This window comes from Doryrhamphus excisus, linkage group LG6 (assembly GCF_037039965.1).
Source record: "Doryrhamphus excisus strain RoL-2023G ecotype Guam linkage group LG6, RoL_Dexc_Guam_v1.1, whole genome shotgun sequence".
Lineage (NCBI taxonomy): Eukaryota > Metazoa > Chordata > Actinopteri > Syngnathiformes > Syngnathidae > Doryrhamphus > Doryrhamphus excisus.
The window spans coordinates 2,045,442-2,065,534 of NC_136362.1; the positions used below are offsets into that span (position 1 = coordinate 2,045,442).

General features: G+C 33.0%; 1 protein-coding gene across 1 annotated transcript in view; it reads right to left on the reverse strand.

Moving 5' to 3' along the window:
* Positions 1 to 20,093, reverse strand: part of tmtc2b (transmembrane O-mannosyltransferase targeting cadherins 2b) — a 119,196-nt gene that overhangs the window by 7,527 nt on the left and 91,576 nt on the right. Inside the window, exons 9-10 of the mRNA XM_058086234.2 lie at positions 15,845 to 15,926; positions 12,731 to 12,845 (exon numbers count right to left, since the gene is read on the reverse strand). Of these exons, the coding sequence (XP_057942217.2) occupies positions 12,731 to 12,845; positions 15,845 to 15,926 (197 nt within the window). The remainder of the gene's footprint in view (positions 1 to 12,730; positions 12,846 to 15,844; positions 15,927 to 20,093) is intronic.

Below are 20,093 nucleotides of genomic sequence, written 5' to 3' on the forward strand. Positions count from 1 at the left end.
ATAGGTTGGCTGTATAGGTTACATTTGTTCACTTCCTGCTTTCCTAATATAATTTAAGTTATTATTATTATTATTTTTTTTTTCTATTTGATTTAATTTTTTTTTATTTGTATGTATTTTCCGGACTATAAGTTGCACTTTTTTTATAGGTTGTTTTTTTACAGTAACTGTTACATTTGTTCACTTCCTGCCTTCCTAATATAATTTATTTTTTTTAAGTTTTTTGGGGGGGGATTTTTTTTTTTAATTTGTATGTATTTTCCGGACTATAAGTCACACTTTTTTTCATAGGTTGGCTTTTTACAGTAACTTTTTGAACATTTGTTCACTTCCTGCCTTTGTAATATAATTTTTAATACAGTTTAAAGTATTTTTTTAGACGGGGGGGTGATTTTTATTAATTAATTAATTAATTAATATTTATTTGTATTTTTAATGTATTTTCCGGAATGTAAGTCGCACTTTTTTCATAGGTTGGCTGTTTTACAATCGGTAACTGTTACATTTGTTCACTTCCTGCTTTCCTAATATCATTTTTAATGAAGTTTTTTTTAAGGTTGTTTTTGGGGGGGTGGTGATTTTTATTCATTTATTTATTTTTATTTATTTGTATTTTTTTAAATGTATTTTCCGGAATATAAGTCACACTTTTTTTCGAAGGTTGGCTGTTTTACAATCAGTAACTGTTACATTTGTTCACTTCCTGCTTTCCTAATATAATTTAAGTTTTTTTTTTGTTTTTGTATTTCTTTGTATTTGATTTTATTTTTATTTATTTATTTGTATTTATTTTCCGGACTATCAGTTGCACTTTTTTTCATAGGTTGGCTTTTTTACAGTAACTGTTACATTTGTTCACTTCCTGCCGTTCTAATATAATTCAAGTTATCTTTTTTAAAAAATTTTTGGGGGGCGATTTTTATTTATTTGTATTTTATTTGTATTTTTTTTTAATGTATTTTCCGGAATATAAGTCACACTTTTTTTCATTGGTTGGCTGTTTTACAATCAGTAACTGTTACAATTGTTCACTTCCTGCTTTCCTAATATAATAAAAAAATTTTTTTTTACATTTTTTGTATTTTTTTGTATTTGATTTTGTTTTTATTTATTTATTTTTATGTATTTTTCGGACTATAAGTTGCACTTTTTTTCATAGGTTGGCTTTTTAAAAGTAACTGTTACATTTGTTCACTTCCTGCCTTTCTAATATAATTTTTAATGAAGTTTTCTTTTGTAAGTTTTTTATGGGGTGGGGGTGATTTTTATTTATTTATTTATTTATTTATTTGTATTTTTTAAATATATTTTCCGGAATATAAGTCGCACTTTTTTTTCACAATCAGTAACTGTTACATTTGTTCACTTCCTGCTTTCCTAATATAGTTTAAGTTTATTCATTCATTTATTTTAATTAATTAATTTATTTTAGTCACGTGCCAAAGTACGTTTAAAAAAAAACCGATGTCCCGCTATCTTGCTCACCTTTATTTCTTTATTTCTTCTCAATGACAAAACGCAAACTCGTGTTTTTCACGGATGGTAACAATTGTGCGGCCCCAAACGGGCTATTTCTGACACAGTCAAGGGCGGGCGGGCGGACGGGGGTGGGGTGTTCTGGTGGCTGCTGGTGGAGCTCCTTCCTTTCTGCTGATCAAAGGACGCCGCTTTCATGTCGAGTGTTGTGGTCAATTATAAGCCGACTCGTTATTTGAACGTTCCAGGTAAAAAAGGGCAAAGACCTTTAAGAATAACCAGATTTCCCGTTGACAGGAATGTTCATTTATACTGAAAAAAGACGACATAATGTGGTCACATGGGCCTCGTTACGGGAAATCATCACTGTAGTCGTTAAAGAAATGGAAGAAAACTTTTGTGGGGGACTTCAACAACTTCGGCTCCTCTGGGAAGATCCTGAAAAAAATTTGGAATCACAATTTTCTTGCTAGGAATTGAGATTGGAATTCTTTAGGACACGGGTTCCCAAATTTGACCAACTCAGGACCCACTGGAAAATCTAAAAAATGTCCGCAGTCCACCTTTGTCCTATAAATAGTACATAGACTAAATGCTGCGTACTCAAAGCACTTAACTTACTTAATATTAATAATAATATATTAATAATAATATTAACAGTATTAGTAATATTTTTTTAATTATTAAGTTAACAATTAGTTAAATAAATAATAAAATAACTAAGAATTATTTTTTTATTAGTAATATATAATTCATATAATATAATTAATATTAAATAATTAATATATAATTAATATAAAATCAATAATAATTATTAGATTATTATTTAATTATTAATATCATTATTACTACTAATAATATTATTATAGTGGATATAATATAATGGATATGAATATAAATAATATTAAATAATATTAATTAATATATAATTAATATAAAATCAATAATTATTAGATTATTATCTAATTATTAATATTATTATTACTACTACTAATAATAATATTATAGTGGATATAGTATAATGGATATGAATATAGATAATATTAAATAATATTAATTAATTAGCATATAATTCATATAAAATCAATGATTATTAGATTATTATTTAATATTAATATCAATATTAATATTAATATATTATTATTAATAATAATAATAATAATAATAATAATAATAATAATAATAATAATGTCTTTTAGTTCTTTCTTTTATTTCTATTGGTTTTATTTTTTCATGGTTTTATTGTTTTGCTTCTTGTTTGTAATATTTTAATATCTATTTTACTATTTAATTTCTCATTTGATCTTTTAGTTTTGGATTAAATTCAATTTGTAGCTTTATTTATTATATTTTGTATGTTTTATAATTATAATTATAATAATAATATAATTAAACTATATTAAATAAATAATTAATATAAAATCAATAATTATTGAATTATTATTTAATTATTAATATTATTATTACTAATAATAATAATAATATTATTATAGTGGATATAATATAATGGATATGAAATTGATATGAAATTGATAATAATAATAATAATAATAATGTCTTTTAGTTCTTTATTTTATTTTAATTGGTTTCATTTTTTCATGCTTTTATTGCTTTGCTTCTTTTTAATATTTTAATATCTATTTTACTATTTTATTTCTTATTTGATCTTTTAGTTTTGGATTAAATTCAATTGTACCTTTATTGTATTTTGTATGTTTTTATAATATATAATATATAATATATAATATATAATATATAATATATAATATATAATATATAATATATAATATATAATATTACATTAAATAAATGTATAAATAATAAATACATTACTATTCTATATATAATTTTTTTATTTATTTTATTTTTTTATTTTATATTTATTATATATTTATATATATTTATTATTTAAAAAATACTCAGTTTTGACCCATTCGACAAAAACGTATTCCGTACTCGTGTGTTTACTTCACAGAACAACCCAAACACAAAAAAATCTGACTGTATGTATTATATTTTATAAATATGTATTTTTCCTCCAAGCCCAGCCGTACGTTTTGTTTCCTGGTTGAATTATTCAGAAAAAAAAGACAACTTCTTGTTCAACACATCACTACGTTTGGCAGCAGAGGGGCTGGAGTTCTACCAAAACATGACTTAAGAAGATCAGGAAGGTTCCTCAAGGCTGCCAAGCGGTAGTGAAGAAAGGAATGTCAAAGATGGCGGCTGCCAAACATCTCAACAAGTGTTTCAAAGTACCAAAACCACGAGGATGAAAACAGAGAAAAATGAACTGCTGAGTAACTGATCTTCTTATACGGACATCTTGTTTTACAGATGCTTTATATGTGCCAAATGTGGCCCGCAGGACACTAGTTTGAGGCCCCTGTCCAAGTTTGATACAAATGCTGTATGGTATCATGTACCCACATAAAAAATATTACGTTTGATTAATGTTCATGTTAAAGGTTAAATAACTGATAATAGTTATCCTCCCTATCCGTGTGGAAGTGGTAAGTTTTTTTTTTCCGCTATTTAAGTTGAAACAAAATAACTTGAAGGCTACCGTTTTTAGGTCGCTAGCTCTCTAGTTTGCGAGTTAGCATGTGTCTCAAGACCCTGCAGTTGCGCAATATGTTGTAAATAAAAAATTATAAATGTGACTATAGTCGTGTTTTGTCATGTCTACAGGGCTCTAATAATGTTTTGTTCATTTTAATCTGTGTCTATTAAGTTTTTATTAGTTGCCGTTTTATTATTATTATTATTATATTTATTTATTACTGTGATTGATTTTCTTTGTTCTTGATTTGTTTAAATTCTAAAGTCGAAATTACGAGATAAAAAGTCAAAATTACGAGATGGAAAGTCAAAATTACGAAAATAGAAAGTCGAAATTACAAGTTAGAAAGTCAAAATTAGGACATTAAAAAGTCAAACCCCACATGTCCGCGCGCTAACCACTCGACCGCCGTGCAACCAATCCCATCACAAAACGTTTTAGTTACAGTATATTATTATATGTGTGATTTTATGTGTATATGGGGAAGAAATAATCAAAAGAAATAATAAAATATAATAATAATAATAATAATAAATTTTATTAAAACAATTGCAATTATCACAATTATGTTAGCTTTTTTAAATTTAAAATAAATTATAATTTAATAATTAAAAAATTCTTTTAATGTATTCAAAATGATACTCTTTGAATAATATTTTTTCCACAAAAAAGAAAAAAAAATCTTGTTAAAATCCTCAAAATGACATCTACACCTTCTCCCTCATTAAAAGAAGAAAGAACAAACAACAATAACCACAAAAATCATAATTTTGTCTCATATTACATTTGTGGGAAGTTATTACCTTTACAGTTTTTCACTTTCCCACATATGGAATAATTTGCAGGAAATTATTACATTTTATTTGTGGGCGTACATGTGCGTTTTAGTTACTGTATATTATTGTATGTGTGATTTTGTGTGTATATGGGGAAGAAATAATCAAAAGAAATAATAAAATATAATAATAATAGTAATCCAATTTTATCAAAACATTGCAATTATCACAATTATGTTATCTTTTTTTAATTTTAAATAAATTATAATTTAATAATTAAAGATTCCTTTAATGTATTCAAATGATACTCTTTGAATAATATTTTTTGATTTTTTGATTTTTTTGATTTTTTGACATGATAAACAACAACAACAACCACAAAGATCATTATGTTGTCTCATATTACATTTGTGGGAAGTTATTACCTTTACAGTTTTTCACTTTCCCACATATGGAATAATTTGCAGGAAATTATTACACTTTATTTGTGGGCATAAATGTGCGTTTTAGTTACAGTATATTATTGTATGTGTGATTTTGTGTGTATATGGGGAAGAAATAATCAAAAGAAATAATAATAATAGTAATAAAATTTTATCAAAACAATTGCAATTATCACAATTATGTTATCTTTTTTTAATTTTAAATAAATTATAATTTAATAATTAAAGATTCCTTTAATGTATTCAAATGATACTCTTTGAAGAAAATTTTTTGATTTTTTGATTTTTTGACATGATACAAACAACAACAACAATCACAAAGATCATTATGTTGTCTCATATTACATTTGTGGGAAGTTATTACCTTTACAGTTTTTCACTTTCCCACATATGGAATAATTTGCAGGAAATTATTACATTTTGTTTGTGGGCATAAATGTGCGTTTTTGTTCCAGTATATTATTGTATGTGTGATTTTGTGTGTATATGGGGAAGAAATAATCAAAAGAAATAATAATAATAGTAATACAATTGTATCAAAACAATTGCAATTATCACAATTATGTTTTTTTTTTTAATTTTAAATAAATTATAATTTAATAATTAAAGATTCCTTTAATGTATTCAAATGATACTCTTTGAAGAAAAATTTTTGATTTTTTTGATTTTTTGATTTTTTGACATGATACAAACAACAACAACAATCACAAAGATCATTATGTTGTCTCATATTACATTTGTGGGAAGTTATTACCTTTACAGTTTTTCACTTTCCCACATATGGAATAATTCAGTATTACGTTTGCAGTAGGCAAATTTTATTACGTTTGTGGGCAGTTATTACGTTTGCGGGTATCATTTAAAAATCACATTTTATGCAGGACATGCTACCAAATTAGCATGGCTAACATCATGACACGGTGGTAATCGTTCAGATATGCTGCATTTTTTACCCGGATACGCGCCACATATGGTGTGTTTAAGGGCGAGTTTGCTTACGTTTCCCTTGGTTGCTATTATACTGCATAGGATCACATTATTTGACACAATAAAATTGCAGGTACAAAAACCTCCCAGTGGCCTTCAGGCATTAAACGGCCTACAGTTTAAAAGCCCGCAAAGCAGAGTCAAGAATGTGATTATTAGTTTGGAAGCAAAATGATCACCAACGCCCCCGAGAGGGCAATAAAAGACATTTGCACATGTAAGAACTTCTCTTCTCTGAACAAGTTTTTTTTGGGGGGGGGGGCTTTCCACATCTGCACACCAACACAAACACATAAAGAGCGTGAGCTGTGCAAGAGTCGGGCGACAAACCGACAGCAAGACCGTTTGCCACGGTGGACAAGGTCAAGTCCAAGTCAAAAATACCCACAAAAATAATGTTAAAAGGGGACTTGGCACCGACTTTGATAATAGAGGACCGGATAGCGTTCACTACTGATCTCATAGCAAGTACCGTGTTTTCCGAACTATAAGTCACACTTTTTTTTACAGTAACTGTTACATTTGTTCACTTCCTGCCTTTCTAATTTAATGTAATTTTTTATTTTTTTATTTTTTTTGTATTTTTATTTATTTGTATTTTATTTGTTTTTTAAATGTATTTATAAGGACTATAAGTCACACTTTTTTTCATAGGTTGGCTTTTTTTACAGTAACTGTTACATTTGTTCACTTCCTGCCTTTCTAATGTAATTTAAGTTTTTTTTAAATTTATTATTATTATTTTAAAATTAATTTGTTTTTTTTATTTATTTGTATTTTATTTGTGTTTTTTTAATTTATTTTTAAATGTATTTTCCGGACTATAAGTCACACTTTTTTCAAAAGTTGGCTTTTTTTACAGTAACTGTTACATTTGTTCACTTCCTGCCTTTCTAATTTAATGTAATTTTTTAATATTTTTTTTAGTTTTTTGTATTTTTATTTATTTGTATTTTATTTGTTTTTTAAATGTATTTTCCGGACTAGAAGTCACACTTTTTTTCACAGGTTGGCTTTTTTTACAGTAACTGTTACATTTGTTCACTTCCTGTCTTTCTAATATAATTTACTTTTTTTGTTTTACTTTTTTTTATTTGTATTATTTTTATTTATTAGTATTTTATTTGTGTTTTTTTAATAAATTTTTTATGTATTTTTCGGACTATAAGTCGCACTTTTTTTCATAGGTTGGCTTTTTTTACAGTAACTGTTACATTTGTTCACTTCCTGCCTTTCTAATATAATTTTATTTTTTTTAAGTTTTTGGTTTTTTGGGGGGATTTTTATTTATTCTTATTTTTTTATTCATTTGTATTTTAATTGTGTTTTTTACATTTATTTTTTTAATGTATTTTCTGGATTATAAGTCGCACTTTTTTCATAGGTTGGCTTTTTTTACAGTTACTGTTACATTTGTTCACTTCCTGCCTTCCTGATATAATTAAATTTTTTTTTAAGTTTTTTTTTTGGGGGGGGGGGGGGTTATTTATTTGTATTTTATTTGTGTTTTTTTTTTTTTTTTAAATGTATTTTCCGGACTATAAGTCACACTGTTTTTCATAGGTTGGCTGTTCCTGCGACTTATACTCCAAAGCGACTTATGTATGTTTTTTTTTTTTACCTAATTATGCACTTTTTGCATTGTGCGACTTATACTTCGGAGCGACTTATGTATGTTTTTTTCTATTAATTATGCATTTTTGGCCTTGGGCGACTTATGTATGTTTTTTTCTACCTAATTATGCATTTTTGGCCTTGTGCGACATACTGCGGAGCGACTTATGTATGTTTTTTTCCATTAATTATGCATTTTTGGCCTTATGCGACTTATACTCCAGAGTGACTTATGTATGTTTTTTTCCATTAATTATGCATTTTTGGCCTTATGCGACTTATACTCCGGAGCGACTTATGTATGTTTTTTTCTACCTAATTATGCATTTTTGGCCTTGTGCGACTTATACTCCGGAGCGACTTATGTATGTTTTTTTCTACCTAATTATGCATTTTTGGCCTTATGCGACTTATATACTATGGAGCGACTTATGTATGTTTTTTTTCTATTAATTCTGCATTTTTGGCCTTGTGCGACATACTCCGGAGCGACTTATGTATGTTTTTTTCTACCTAATTATGCATTTTTGGCCTTATGCGACTTATACTCCGGAGCGACTTATGTATGTTTTTTTTTACCTAATTATGCACTTTTTGCCTTGTGCGACTATACTTCGGAGCGACTTATGTATGTTTTTTTTCTATTAATTATGCCTTTTTGGCCTTGTGCGACTTATACTCTGGGCGACTTATGTATGTTTTTTTTTACCTAATTATGCATTTTTGGCCTTGTGCGACATACTCCGGAGCGACTTATGTATGTTTTTTTCCATTAATTATGCATTTTTGGCCTTATGCGACTTATACTCCGGAGCGACTTATGTATGTTTTTTTCTACCTAATTATGCATTTTTGGCCTTGTGCGACTTATACTCCGGAGCGACTTATGTATGTTTTTTTCTACCTAATTATGCATTTTTGGCCTTATGCGACTTATATACTATGGAGCGACTTATGTATGTTTTTTTTCTATTAATTCTGCATTTTTGGCCTTGTGCGACTTATGTATGTTTTTTTCTACCTAATTATGCACTTTTTGCCTTGTGCGACTTATACGCTGGAGCGACTTATGTATGTTTTTTTCTACCTAATTATGCACTTTTTGCCTTGTGCGACTTATACTCCGGAGCGACTTATGTATGTTTTTTTTCTATTAATTCTGCATTATCAGGTGTATGCCCCACCTACACTGTCATGTTTCTATTTGTGTATATAGTTGCCTTTTGTTATTTTTATCTATTCTGGTTAGTACTTTGATTATATTTGGTTGCCATTTAAGTTGTTTAATTACCACTTTAATTAGTTTTTCATTTAGAAGTCATTTGTTTTGTTCTTAATTTCTCACCAGTTTCTCTTTTTTTTGAGGTGATTGGTCAGGGCACCAACATGTGAGTGCAGGCCAGAGGCTGATCACCTTAATTGGACTCTCCCAAGTGTCACCTGGAGGAGGAGGGGGGGGGGGGGGTTAACTGGGTGGTAGTTCGTTAATCTAAGTTGTTATGTGTAATTAGGTGTTTAAACATATACAGGAAGTGACACTTCAGTGTGGGACTCTTGAAAGACTTGTAATATAAAAAAGGATGTTATGAATGTAAATTGGGTACCTTTTTTGGACGCATTGCCTCACCCTCTCATTGGGGACTATGGTTGGGCCTTCACAGGTAAAAGGGGGGCTGGGTGAAAATGTTTAGGTCTTGCGAAATAAATTGCCTTGTGCGACTTATACTCCGGAGCGACTTATAGTCCAGAAAATACGGTAAATAAAGAATCACTAATGCAGATACCGATAGAAAAGATCCTGGTGGACTTCAACCTGCAAAGGGCTGGTCCCAACGTCAACCATGAAGGAAGAAATGACCTCAAGGTAAGTGCCAGTTCCTTTCCTGTAGGAAGTTATTTAAACACAAGCAGAAATATTAATAAGTAATAAAAATAAGACAGCTAATATTTCATTGGTCAGACTCATATCTGACTCATAATGAATATGTAATTCATTGAAGGTGCGCCTTATAATGCGGTGCGCCTTACGTATTGCAAAAGTTGTAAAATATGTCATTCATTGAAGGTGCGCCTTATAATGCGGTGCGCCTTACGTATGGAAAAAGTTGTGAAATATGTCATTCAATGAAGGTGCGCCTTATGTGGTGCGCCTTATAGTATATGGAGAAAGTTTTAAAATATGTCATTCATTGAAGGTGCGCCTTATAATGCGGTGCGCCTTACGTATCGCAAAAGTTGTAAAATATGTCATTCATTGAAGGTGTGCCTTATAATGGGGTGCACTTTATATATGGATAAAGCTTTAAAATGTCATTCATTGAAGGTGCGCCTTATAATGCGGTGCGCCTTACGTATGGCAAAAGTTGTAAAATATGTCATTCATTGAAGGTGCGCCTTATAATGGGGTGCGCTTTATATATGGATAAAGCTTTAAAATGTAATTCATTGAAGGTGCGCCTTATAATGCGGTGCGCCTTACGTATGGAAAAAGTTGTAAAATGTCATTCATTGAAGGTGCGCCTTATAATGCGATGCGCTTTATATATAGATAAAGCTTTAAAATGTCATTCATTGAAGGTGCGCCTTATAATGCGGTGCGCCTTACGTATGGCAAAAGTTGTAAAATATGTCATTCATTGAAGGTGCGCCTTATAATGCGGTGCACTTTATATATGGATAAAGCTTTAAAATGTCATTCATTGAAGGTGCGCCTTATAATGCGGTGCGCTTTATATATGGATAAAGCTTTAAAATGTCATTCATTGAAGGTGCCCCTTATGCATAGAAAAAGTTTTCAAATGTGTCATTCATTGAAGGTGCGCCTTATAATGCAGTGTGCTTTACGTATGGAAAAAGTTTTAAAATATGTAATTGATTGAAGGTGCGCCTTATATATGGAAAAAGTTGTAAAATATGTCATTCATTGAAGATGCGCCTTATAATGCGGTGCGCCTTATAGTGTATGGAAAAAGTTTTAAAATATGTCATTCATTTAAGGTGCGCCTTATAATGCGGTGCGCTTTATGTATGGAAATTTTAAAATATGTCATTCATTGAAGGTGCACCTTACAGATAGAAAAAGTTTTAAAATGTCATTCATTTAAGGTGCGCCTTATAATGCGGTGTGCCTTATATATAGAAAAAGTTGTAAAATATGTCATTAATTGAAGGTGCGCCTTATATATGGAAAAAGTTGTAAAATATGTCATTCATTGAAGATGTGCCTTATAATGCGGTGCGCCTTATAGTGTATGGAAAAAGTTTTAAAATATGTCATTCATTTAAGGTGCGCCTTATAATGCGGTGCGCCTTATAAATGGAAAAAGTTGTAAAATATGTCATTAATTGAAGGTGCGCCTTATATATGGAAAAAGTTGTAAAATATGTCATTTATTGAAGATGCGCCTTATAATGCGGTGCGCCTTATAGTGTATGGAAAAAGTTTTAAAATATGTCATTCATTTAAGGTGCGCCTTATAATGCGGTGCGCTTTATGGAAAAGGTTTTAAAATATGTCATTCATTGAAGGTGCACCTTACAGATGGAAAAAGTTTTAAAATGTCATTCTTATAAGGTGCGCCTTATAATGCGGTGCGCCTTATATATGGAAAAAGTTGTAAAATATGTCATTAATTGAAGGTGCGCCTTATATATGGAAAAAATTGTAAAATATGTCATTCATTGAAGGTGCGCTTTATGTATGGAACAAGTTTTAAAATATGACATTCATTGAAGGTGCGCCTTATAATGTGGTGCGCTTTATGTATGGAAAAATAAGACCGCTAATATTTCATTGTTCAGACTCATATCAACCGGGATTTTATTGGGAAGTATGAGCCAGCTCTCGCAAAGCAAGAGTAGCAAGGAAAAGTGAGAAAAGAGCATATGAAAATATACAGCTGGAAAACTGCTCCCAGTTGGCACGGCGACCAGGGAAAAGGATTATAAAGTGCAGTCGAGTCAATCGGACCGGCTGAGGATAAACTGTGCTCCGTCTCTCACGCACGTGTTTCCTTTCAGCAAATGGAGTACTGGTGCAGTACTACTGTGCGGGTACTACAAATGTTAGAATAAAATGTAGATAGAATGAATATAATGTTAGTTATCACCCTTATATCCATTTGCTTAGACAAAAGAAAGTATTTGAATGTGCTGAAGAGCGAAGGTTCCCGTGACCATGATCAGAGATCCCCAGGTCCTGGAGGTGCCTGGATGCGTGTTAGAATAAAATGTAGATAGAATAAATATAATGTTAGTTATCACCCTTATATCCATTTGCTTAGAAAATAGAAAGTATTTGAATGTGCTGAAGAAGAAATGTTCCCGTGACCCTGATCAGAGACCCCCAGAGACCCCCAGGTCCTGGAGGTGCCTGGATGCGTGTTAGAATAAAATGTAGATAGAATAAATATAATGTTAGTTATCACCCTTATATCCATTTGCTTAGAAAATAGAAAGTATTTGAATGTGCTGAAGAAGAAATGTTCCTGTGACCCTGATCAGAGACCCCCAGAGACCCCCAGGTCCTGGAGGTGCCTGGATGTGCCAACAGCAACCCTGCAGATGTTCATGTTAATCCTGCAAGAATGTGTCACGATAAGAACTCATAAAACAATAAAAGTAATTACTCTCACACATAGACAAACAAATACAGCTCATGAAACCGCCCCCCCCTTAGGGTCGCACAACCATGTCGTAGGGACCCCCGAAAAAAGAATAACAAAGTGTGAACTGCATATTCACATATACTCTCCTCGCTGCGAGTAACTTTGAATATTGTTTTGTCTCTTCTGTATTTCTGTATTTAACTATTTTTACAATTGTCACAGGATTTTGAACCTGACAACAAATAATCCCAATCCAACACTTACCTGAGCATGTGAGCTGCACTGAAGACCACATCGAACTCCCCGCTGTCGAGGCGCGCCGCTTTCTGTGCCATGTCCGCCGCTTCCAGCAAACGGGATTCTTCCAACAAGAACTGACCTGTCAGGTAAGAACAGCGATGAAGTGTTCGAGTGCTGCTAAGAACCCAACAAAGACGCGTACTTAGAGGGTGGACGTGTACAGCAGACATTTTACATTTGATGGTAATTGAAGGTGCGCCTTATAATGCGGTGCACTTTATATATGGAAAAAGGCTTTAAAATATGTCATTCATTGAAGGTGCCCCTTATGCATAGAAAAAGTTTTCAAATGTGTCATTCATTGAAGGTGCGCCTTATAATGTGGTGCGCCTTACGTATGGAAAAAGTTGTGAAATATGTCATTCAATGACGGTGTGCCTTATGTAGTGCGCCTTATAGTATATGGAGAAAGTTTTAAAATATGTCATTCATTTAAGGTGCGCCTGATAATGCAGTGCGCCTCATAGTATATGGAAAAAGTTTTAAAATATGTCATTCATTTAAGGTGCGCCTGATAATGCGGTGGGCCTTATTGTGTATGGAAAAAGTTTTAAAATATGTCATTCATTGAAGGTGCGCCTTATAATGCAGTGTGCCTCATAGTATATGGAAAAAGTTTTAAAATATGTCATTCACTGAAGGTGCGCCTTATAATGCGGTGCGCCTCATAGTATATGGAAAAAGTTTTAAAATGTCATTAATTGAAGGTGCGCTTTATGTATGGAAAAAGTTTTAAAATGTCATTCATTTAAGGTGCGCCTTTTAATGCGGTGCGCCTTACGTATGGTAAAAGTTTTAAAATATGTCATTCATTGAAGGTGCGCCTTATAATGCGGTGCGCCTCATAGTATATGGACAAAGTTTTTAAATATATCATTCATTTAAGGTGCGCCTTATAATGCGCTGCGCCTTATAGTATATGGAAAAAGTTTTAAAATATGTCATACATTGAAGGTGCGCCTTATAATGCGGTGCGCTTTATGTATGGAAAAAGTTTTTAAATATGTCATTCATTGAAGGTGCGCTTTATGTATGGAAAAAGTTTTAAAATGTCATTCATTTAAGGTGCGCCTTTTAATGCGGTGCGCCTTACGTATGGAAAAAGTTTTAAAATATGTCATTCATTGAAGGTGCGCCTTATAATGCGCTGCGCCTTGTAGTATATGAAAAAAGTTTTAAAATATGTCATACATTGAAGGTGCGCCTTATAATGCGGTGCGCTTTATGTATGGAAAAAGTTTTAAAATATGTCATTCATTGAAGGTGCGCTTTATGTATGGAAAAAGTTGTAAAATATGTCATTCAATGATGATGCGCCTTATAATGCGGTGGGCCTTATTATATATGGAAAAAGTTGTAAAATATGTCATTCATTGAAGGTGTGCCTTATAATGCGGTGCGCCTCATAGTATATGGAAAAAGCTTTAAAATATGTAATTGATTGAAGGTGCGCCTTATAATGCAGTGCGCTTTACGTATGGAAAAAGTTTTAAAATATGTAATTGATTGAAGGTGCGCCTTATAATGCAGTGCGCCTTATAGTGTATGGAAAAAGTTTTAAAATATGTCATTCATTTAAGGTGCGCCTTATAATGCAGTGCACCTGAAAGCATATGGAAAAAGTTGTTAAATATGTAATTCATTGAAGGTGCGCCTTATAATGCGGTGCGCCTTACGTATGGAAAAAGTTTTCAAATATGTCATTCATTGAAGGTGCGCCTTATAATGTGGTGCTCTTTATGTATGGAAAAAGTTGTAAAATATGTCATTGATTGAAGGTGCGCCTTATAATGCGGTGTGCCTTATATATGGAAAAAGTTGTAAAATATGTCATTCATTGAAGGTGTGCCTTATAATGCGGTGCGCCTCATAGTATATGGAAAAAGCTTTAAAATATGTAATTGATTGAAGGTACGTCTTATAATGCAGTGCGCCTTATAGTGTATGGAAAAAGTTTTAAAATATGTCATTCATTTAAGGTGCGCCTTATAATGCGGTGCGCTTTATGTATGGAAAAAGTTTTTAAAAATATGTCATTCATTGAAGGTGCGCCTTATAATGCAGTGCACCTGAAAGCATATGGAAAAAGTTGTTAAATATGTAATTCATTGAAGGTGCGCCTTATAATGCGGTGCGCCTTATGTATGGAAAAAGTTTTCAAATATGTCATTCATTGAAGGTGCGCCTTATAATGTGGTGCTCTTTATGTATGGAAAAAGTTGTAAAATATGTAATTGATTGAAGGTGCGCCTTATAATGCGGTGTGCCTTATATATGGAAAAAGTTGTAAAATATGTCATTCATTGAAGGTGTGCCTTATAATGTGGTGCGCCTTATAGTATATGGAAAAAGTTTTAAAATATGTAATTCATTGAAGGTGCGCCTTATAATGCGGTGCGCCTTATATTATATGGAAAAAGTTTTAAAATATGTAATTCATTGAAGGTGCGCCTTATAATGCGGTGCGCCTTATAGTATATGGAAAAAGATTTAAAATATGTCATTCATTGAAGGTGCGCTTTATAATGTGGTGCGCCTTATAGTATATGGAAAAAGTTTTAAAATATGTCATTCATTGAAGGTGCGCTTTATAATGTGGTGCGCCTTATAGTATATGGAAAAAGTTTTAAAATATGTCATTCATTGAAGGTGCGCTTTATAATGCGGTGCGCCTTATAGTATATGGAAAAAGTTTTAAAATATGTCATTCATTGAAGGTGCGCTTTATAATGTGGTGCGCCTCATATTATATGGAAAAAGTTTTAAAATATGTAATTCATTGAAGGTGCGCCTTATATTGCGGTGCGCCTTACATATGGAAAAAGTTTTAAAATATGTAATTCATTGAAGGTGCGCCTTATAATGCGTCATTGAAGGTGCGCCTTCTTTGGTGGAACCCCCCAACTTGTAACCATCTGGAATATTGATAGATGAATTGACAGTGAAAATGAGATGAGGTGTTAGCGTCGATGCCGTCAGCTAGCACCTCGGCACCCTGCCTAAATATACCAGCGTACGATGTACTGAAATCGAGATACGTCAAATTCGAAAATGAGAAAAAAATAAACGTCGACTTACCATAATGCATGTAACAGTTGCCCTTTGTGGGATCCAGTTGGATGGCCTTCAAGAAGTACCTCTCTGCTTCTGATTTCTGCCCCTGAGACGGAATAACCGCAGTGTCAGTACCGGTTCAACGACTCCCAAAAACGACTCAAAAAACACCCGGCGAAATATCTTCATGTATACCCAACGTGTCTCTCCAAACCGCAGCCCCGCTTTAGCAATAAATCTTAATCGACGAGCGCCATTGATGCTGTTTGTCCAGGCTCATGTGTCAAACGTCAACATACAGTATGTGTGGTCAAGTCCTGGTGCAGACCTTTCATGACACTTCTATCTGTGCAAATAACACTTTTCTGAGCATAACCACAGATTGCTAGTGTGTGTGTGCTATGTGGGGCAATGGAAAGTGGATGGATGTGGGAGTAATGGGAATGGGAATCTTTTGGGTTGACCAGACAGACTTCAACTGTTTATTGTAAAATATAAATACGTTTATAGTGAAATGTTAACATTTTTTATATCAATATTATGATTTTGTTCGAATATTTTTGCTTAATTCTGTTTTGCTGACATTCCCTTTAGCGCAGCACCATGTAATGGATGCATAATGTAAACCCAGCCTCTACTGAAGCGCCTTATAATGTGGTGCGCCTTATACATAGTACATTGGAAAAAGTTTTAAAATATGTCATTCATTGAAGGTGCGCCTTATAATGCGGTGCGCCTTATACATAGTATATGGAAAAAGTTTGAAAATATGTCATTCATTGAAGGTGCGCCTTATAATGCGGTGCGCCTTATATAAGGAAAAAGTTTAAAAATATGTCATTCATTGAAGCTGCACCTTATATATGGAAAATGTTTCAAAATATGATGCGCCTTACAATGCGGTGCGCCTTATATATGGAAAAAGTTTTAAATGTCATTCATTGAAGGTGCGCCTTATGTATGGAAAAAGTTTTAAAATATGTCATTCATTGAAGGTGCGCCTTATAATGCGGTGCACTTTATATATGGAAAAACCTTTTAAAATATGTAATTCATTGAAGGTGCGCCTTTTTATGCGGTGCGCCTTATATATGGAAAAAGTTAAAATATGTCATTCATTGAAGGTGCGCCTTATGTATGGAAAAAGACATGACATATTTAAAAAAATATGTCATTCATTGAAGGTGCGCCTTATTTATGGAAAACGTTTTAAAATATGATGTGCCTTACAATGCGGTGCGCCTTACATATGGAAAAGTTTTAAAATGTCATTCATTGAAGGTGCGCCTTATAATGCGGTGCACTTTATATATGGAAAAACCTTTTAAAATATGTAATTCATTGAAGGTGCACCTTTATATATGGAAAAAGACATGACATATTTAAAAAATATGGCATTCATTGAAGGTGCGCCTTTTTATGCGGTGCGCCTTATATATGGAAAAAGTTAAAATATGTCATTCATTGAAGGTGCGCCTCATAATACGGTGCGCCTTATATATGGAAAAAGTTGTAAAATATGTCATTCATTGAAGGTGCGCCTCATAATACGGTGCGCCTTATATATGGAAAAAGTTTTTAAATATGTCATTCATTGAAGGTCCGCCTTATAATGCGTCATTGAAGGTGCGCCTCATAATACGGTGCGCCTTATATATGGAAAAAGTTAAAATATGTCATTCATTGAAGGTGCGCCTCATAATACGGTGCACCTTATATATGGAAAAAGTTGTAAAATATGTCTTCATTGAAGGTGCGCCTCATAATACGGTGCGCCTTATATATGGAAAAAGTTGTAAAATGTCATTAATTGAAGGTGCGCCTTATAATGCTATGTGCTTCATGTATGGAAAAGGTTTTAAAATATGTAATTCATTGAAGGTGCGCCTTTTTATGCGGTGCGCCTTATATATGGAAAAAGTTAAAATATGTCATTCATTGAAGGTGCGCCTTATAATGCGTCATTGAAGGTGCGCCTCATAATACGGTGCGCCTTATATATGGAAAAAAGTTTTAAAATTTGTCATTCTTTGAAGGTGCGCCTTACAATACGGTGCACCTTATATATGGAAAAACCTTTAAAATGTCATTCATTGAAGGTGTACCTTATAATGCGTCATTGAAGGTGCGCCTTATAATACGATGCGCCTTATACGTATATGGAAAAAGTTTTAAAATATGTCATTCTTTGAAGGTGCGCCTTTTTAAGTGGTGCAACTTACATATGGAAAAACTTTTAAAATATGTCATTCATTGAAGGTGCACATTATAATGCGTCATTGAAGGTGCGCCTTATATATGGAAAAAGTTTTAAAATATGTCATTCTTTGAAGGTGCGCCTCATAATGGGGTGCGCCTTATAGTGCGGAAAATACAGTACACAATTAAGACCGGTGACTATCTACAGTATATAACCCAGTGGGATGCCAAAACCAAAGCAGCATTGTCTTATTTATTTCAGTCTTTGGGGAAAGAATACATTAAAAAACAAACCACAAAAAACGTCCCCGTAGACTTTGAACGGCCAATAAAATCCCAAAGAGAGTGCAGCTGGCCAATTGAAGTCCGGGCCGACTTTGACACATTCAGACTCTGATTGAAAACAGCAGATTTCTATTTCTATCGGAGACGGTTTTAGCATTAACAAGGCAGCCATGATTACAGCAGGCTCTCTTAAAGGGACAGTAAGCCTGACATGAATAATGTATTCACTCCTTATAGACTCGAGTGGGAAATCCAGCCTGTGAGATCCGATGAAAAGACTCTTATACTAATGCATCGGTTTTTTAAGTGAACTGCACCTTCAATAAAAATATTATTTTCCAATGCCAATAATATCTGAGGGTAGTTTCTATCAACAGCCTGCAATTCCATGTAAGTATTCTCACTGGAAAAATCATCATTTCAATATCTCTGTGTATTGTCGTGTTCATGTCTGACAGGCTGCTGACTCGACAATAATGGAGGCTTGTGTACGCTTGCTCAGAGTCGGGGAAAAAGCCTTTAAAATTAAGAGTGTATGCAAAATGTGTCTTGTGATACGTCTAAATCTGCAGGAAATTCCTCTCGGATTAAACTACTGGTGTAAAGTCATTATATTTTTTATATTTTTATTTAAAAAAAGGAGCTTCAGGAATAAGATGCATAGCTTCGAGGTATAATGTGTTTAAACTTCATTTGCATGGAAATGAGAAGCAAATGTCAGCCATCTTCACAGATCCGGGAACAGGATAATTTTTTTTTGCTGCACGGTGGACAAGTGGTTAGAGCGCTGGCCACACAGCTAAGAAACCTAAGTTCGATTCCACCTTCGTCTATCTCCGTGAAACGGTACAAAATGAATAAATGAATTTTGACAAAAGTCAAAGCAAATGTAAATTTTCAGGCTGCACGGTGTTCAAGTGGTTTGCGTGAAGGACACGCAGCTAGGAAACCCAAGTTCGATTCCACCTTCGTCTAGCTCCGTGAAGCGGTAGAAAATGAATGAATGCATTTTGACAAAAGTCAAAGCAAAAGTACATTTTCAGGCTGCACGGTGGACAAGTGGTTTGTGCGCAGACACACAGCTAGGAAACCTAAGTTCGATTCCACCTTCGTCTAGCTCCGTGAAGCGGTAGAAAATGAAAGAACGAATTTTGACAAAAGCCAAAGAAAAAGTAAATCTTCAAGCTGCACGGTGGACAAGTGGTTTGTGCAAAAAAAAAACCCGCAGCTAGGAAACCTAAGTTCGATTCCACCTTCGGCTATCTCAGTGAAATGGTAGAAAATGAATGAACGAATTTTAACAAAAGTCAAATCTTCAGGCTGCACAGTGGACAAGTGGTTTGTGCTAAAAACACGCAGCTAGGAAACCTAAGTTCGATTCCACCTTCGGCTATCTCAGTGAAATGGTAGAAAATGAATGAACAAATTTTGACAAAATTCAAAGCAAAAGTAAATCTTCAGGCTGCACGGTGTGCAAGTGGTTTGTGCGAAGGACACGCAGCTAGGAAACCTAAGTTTGATTCCACCTTCAGCTATCTCAGTGAAACAGTACAAAATGAATGAATTAATTTTAACAAAAGTCAAAGCAAAAGTAAAACTTCAGGCTGCACGGTGGGCGAGTGGTTAGCGTGCAGGCCACACAGCTAGGAAACCCAAGTTTGATTCCACCTTCGTCTATCTCCGTGAAGCGGTAGAAAATGAAAGAACGAATTTTGACAAAAGCCAAAGAAAAAGTAAATCTTCAGGCTGCACGGTGTACAAGTGGTTTGTGCGAAGGACACGCAGCTAG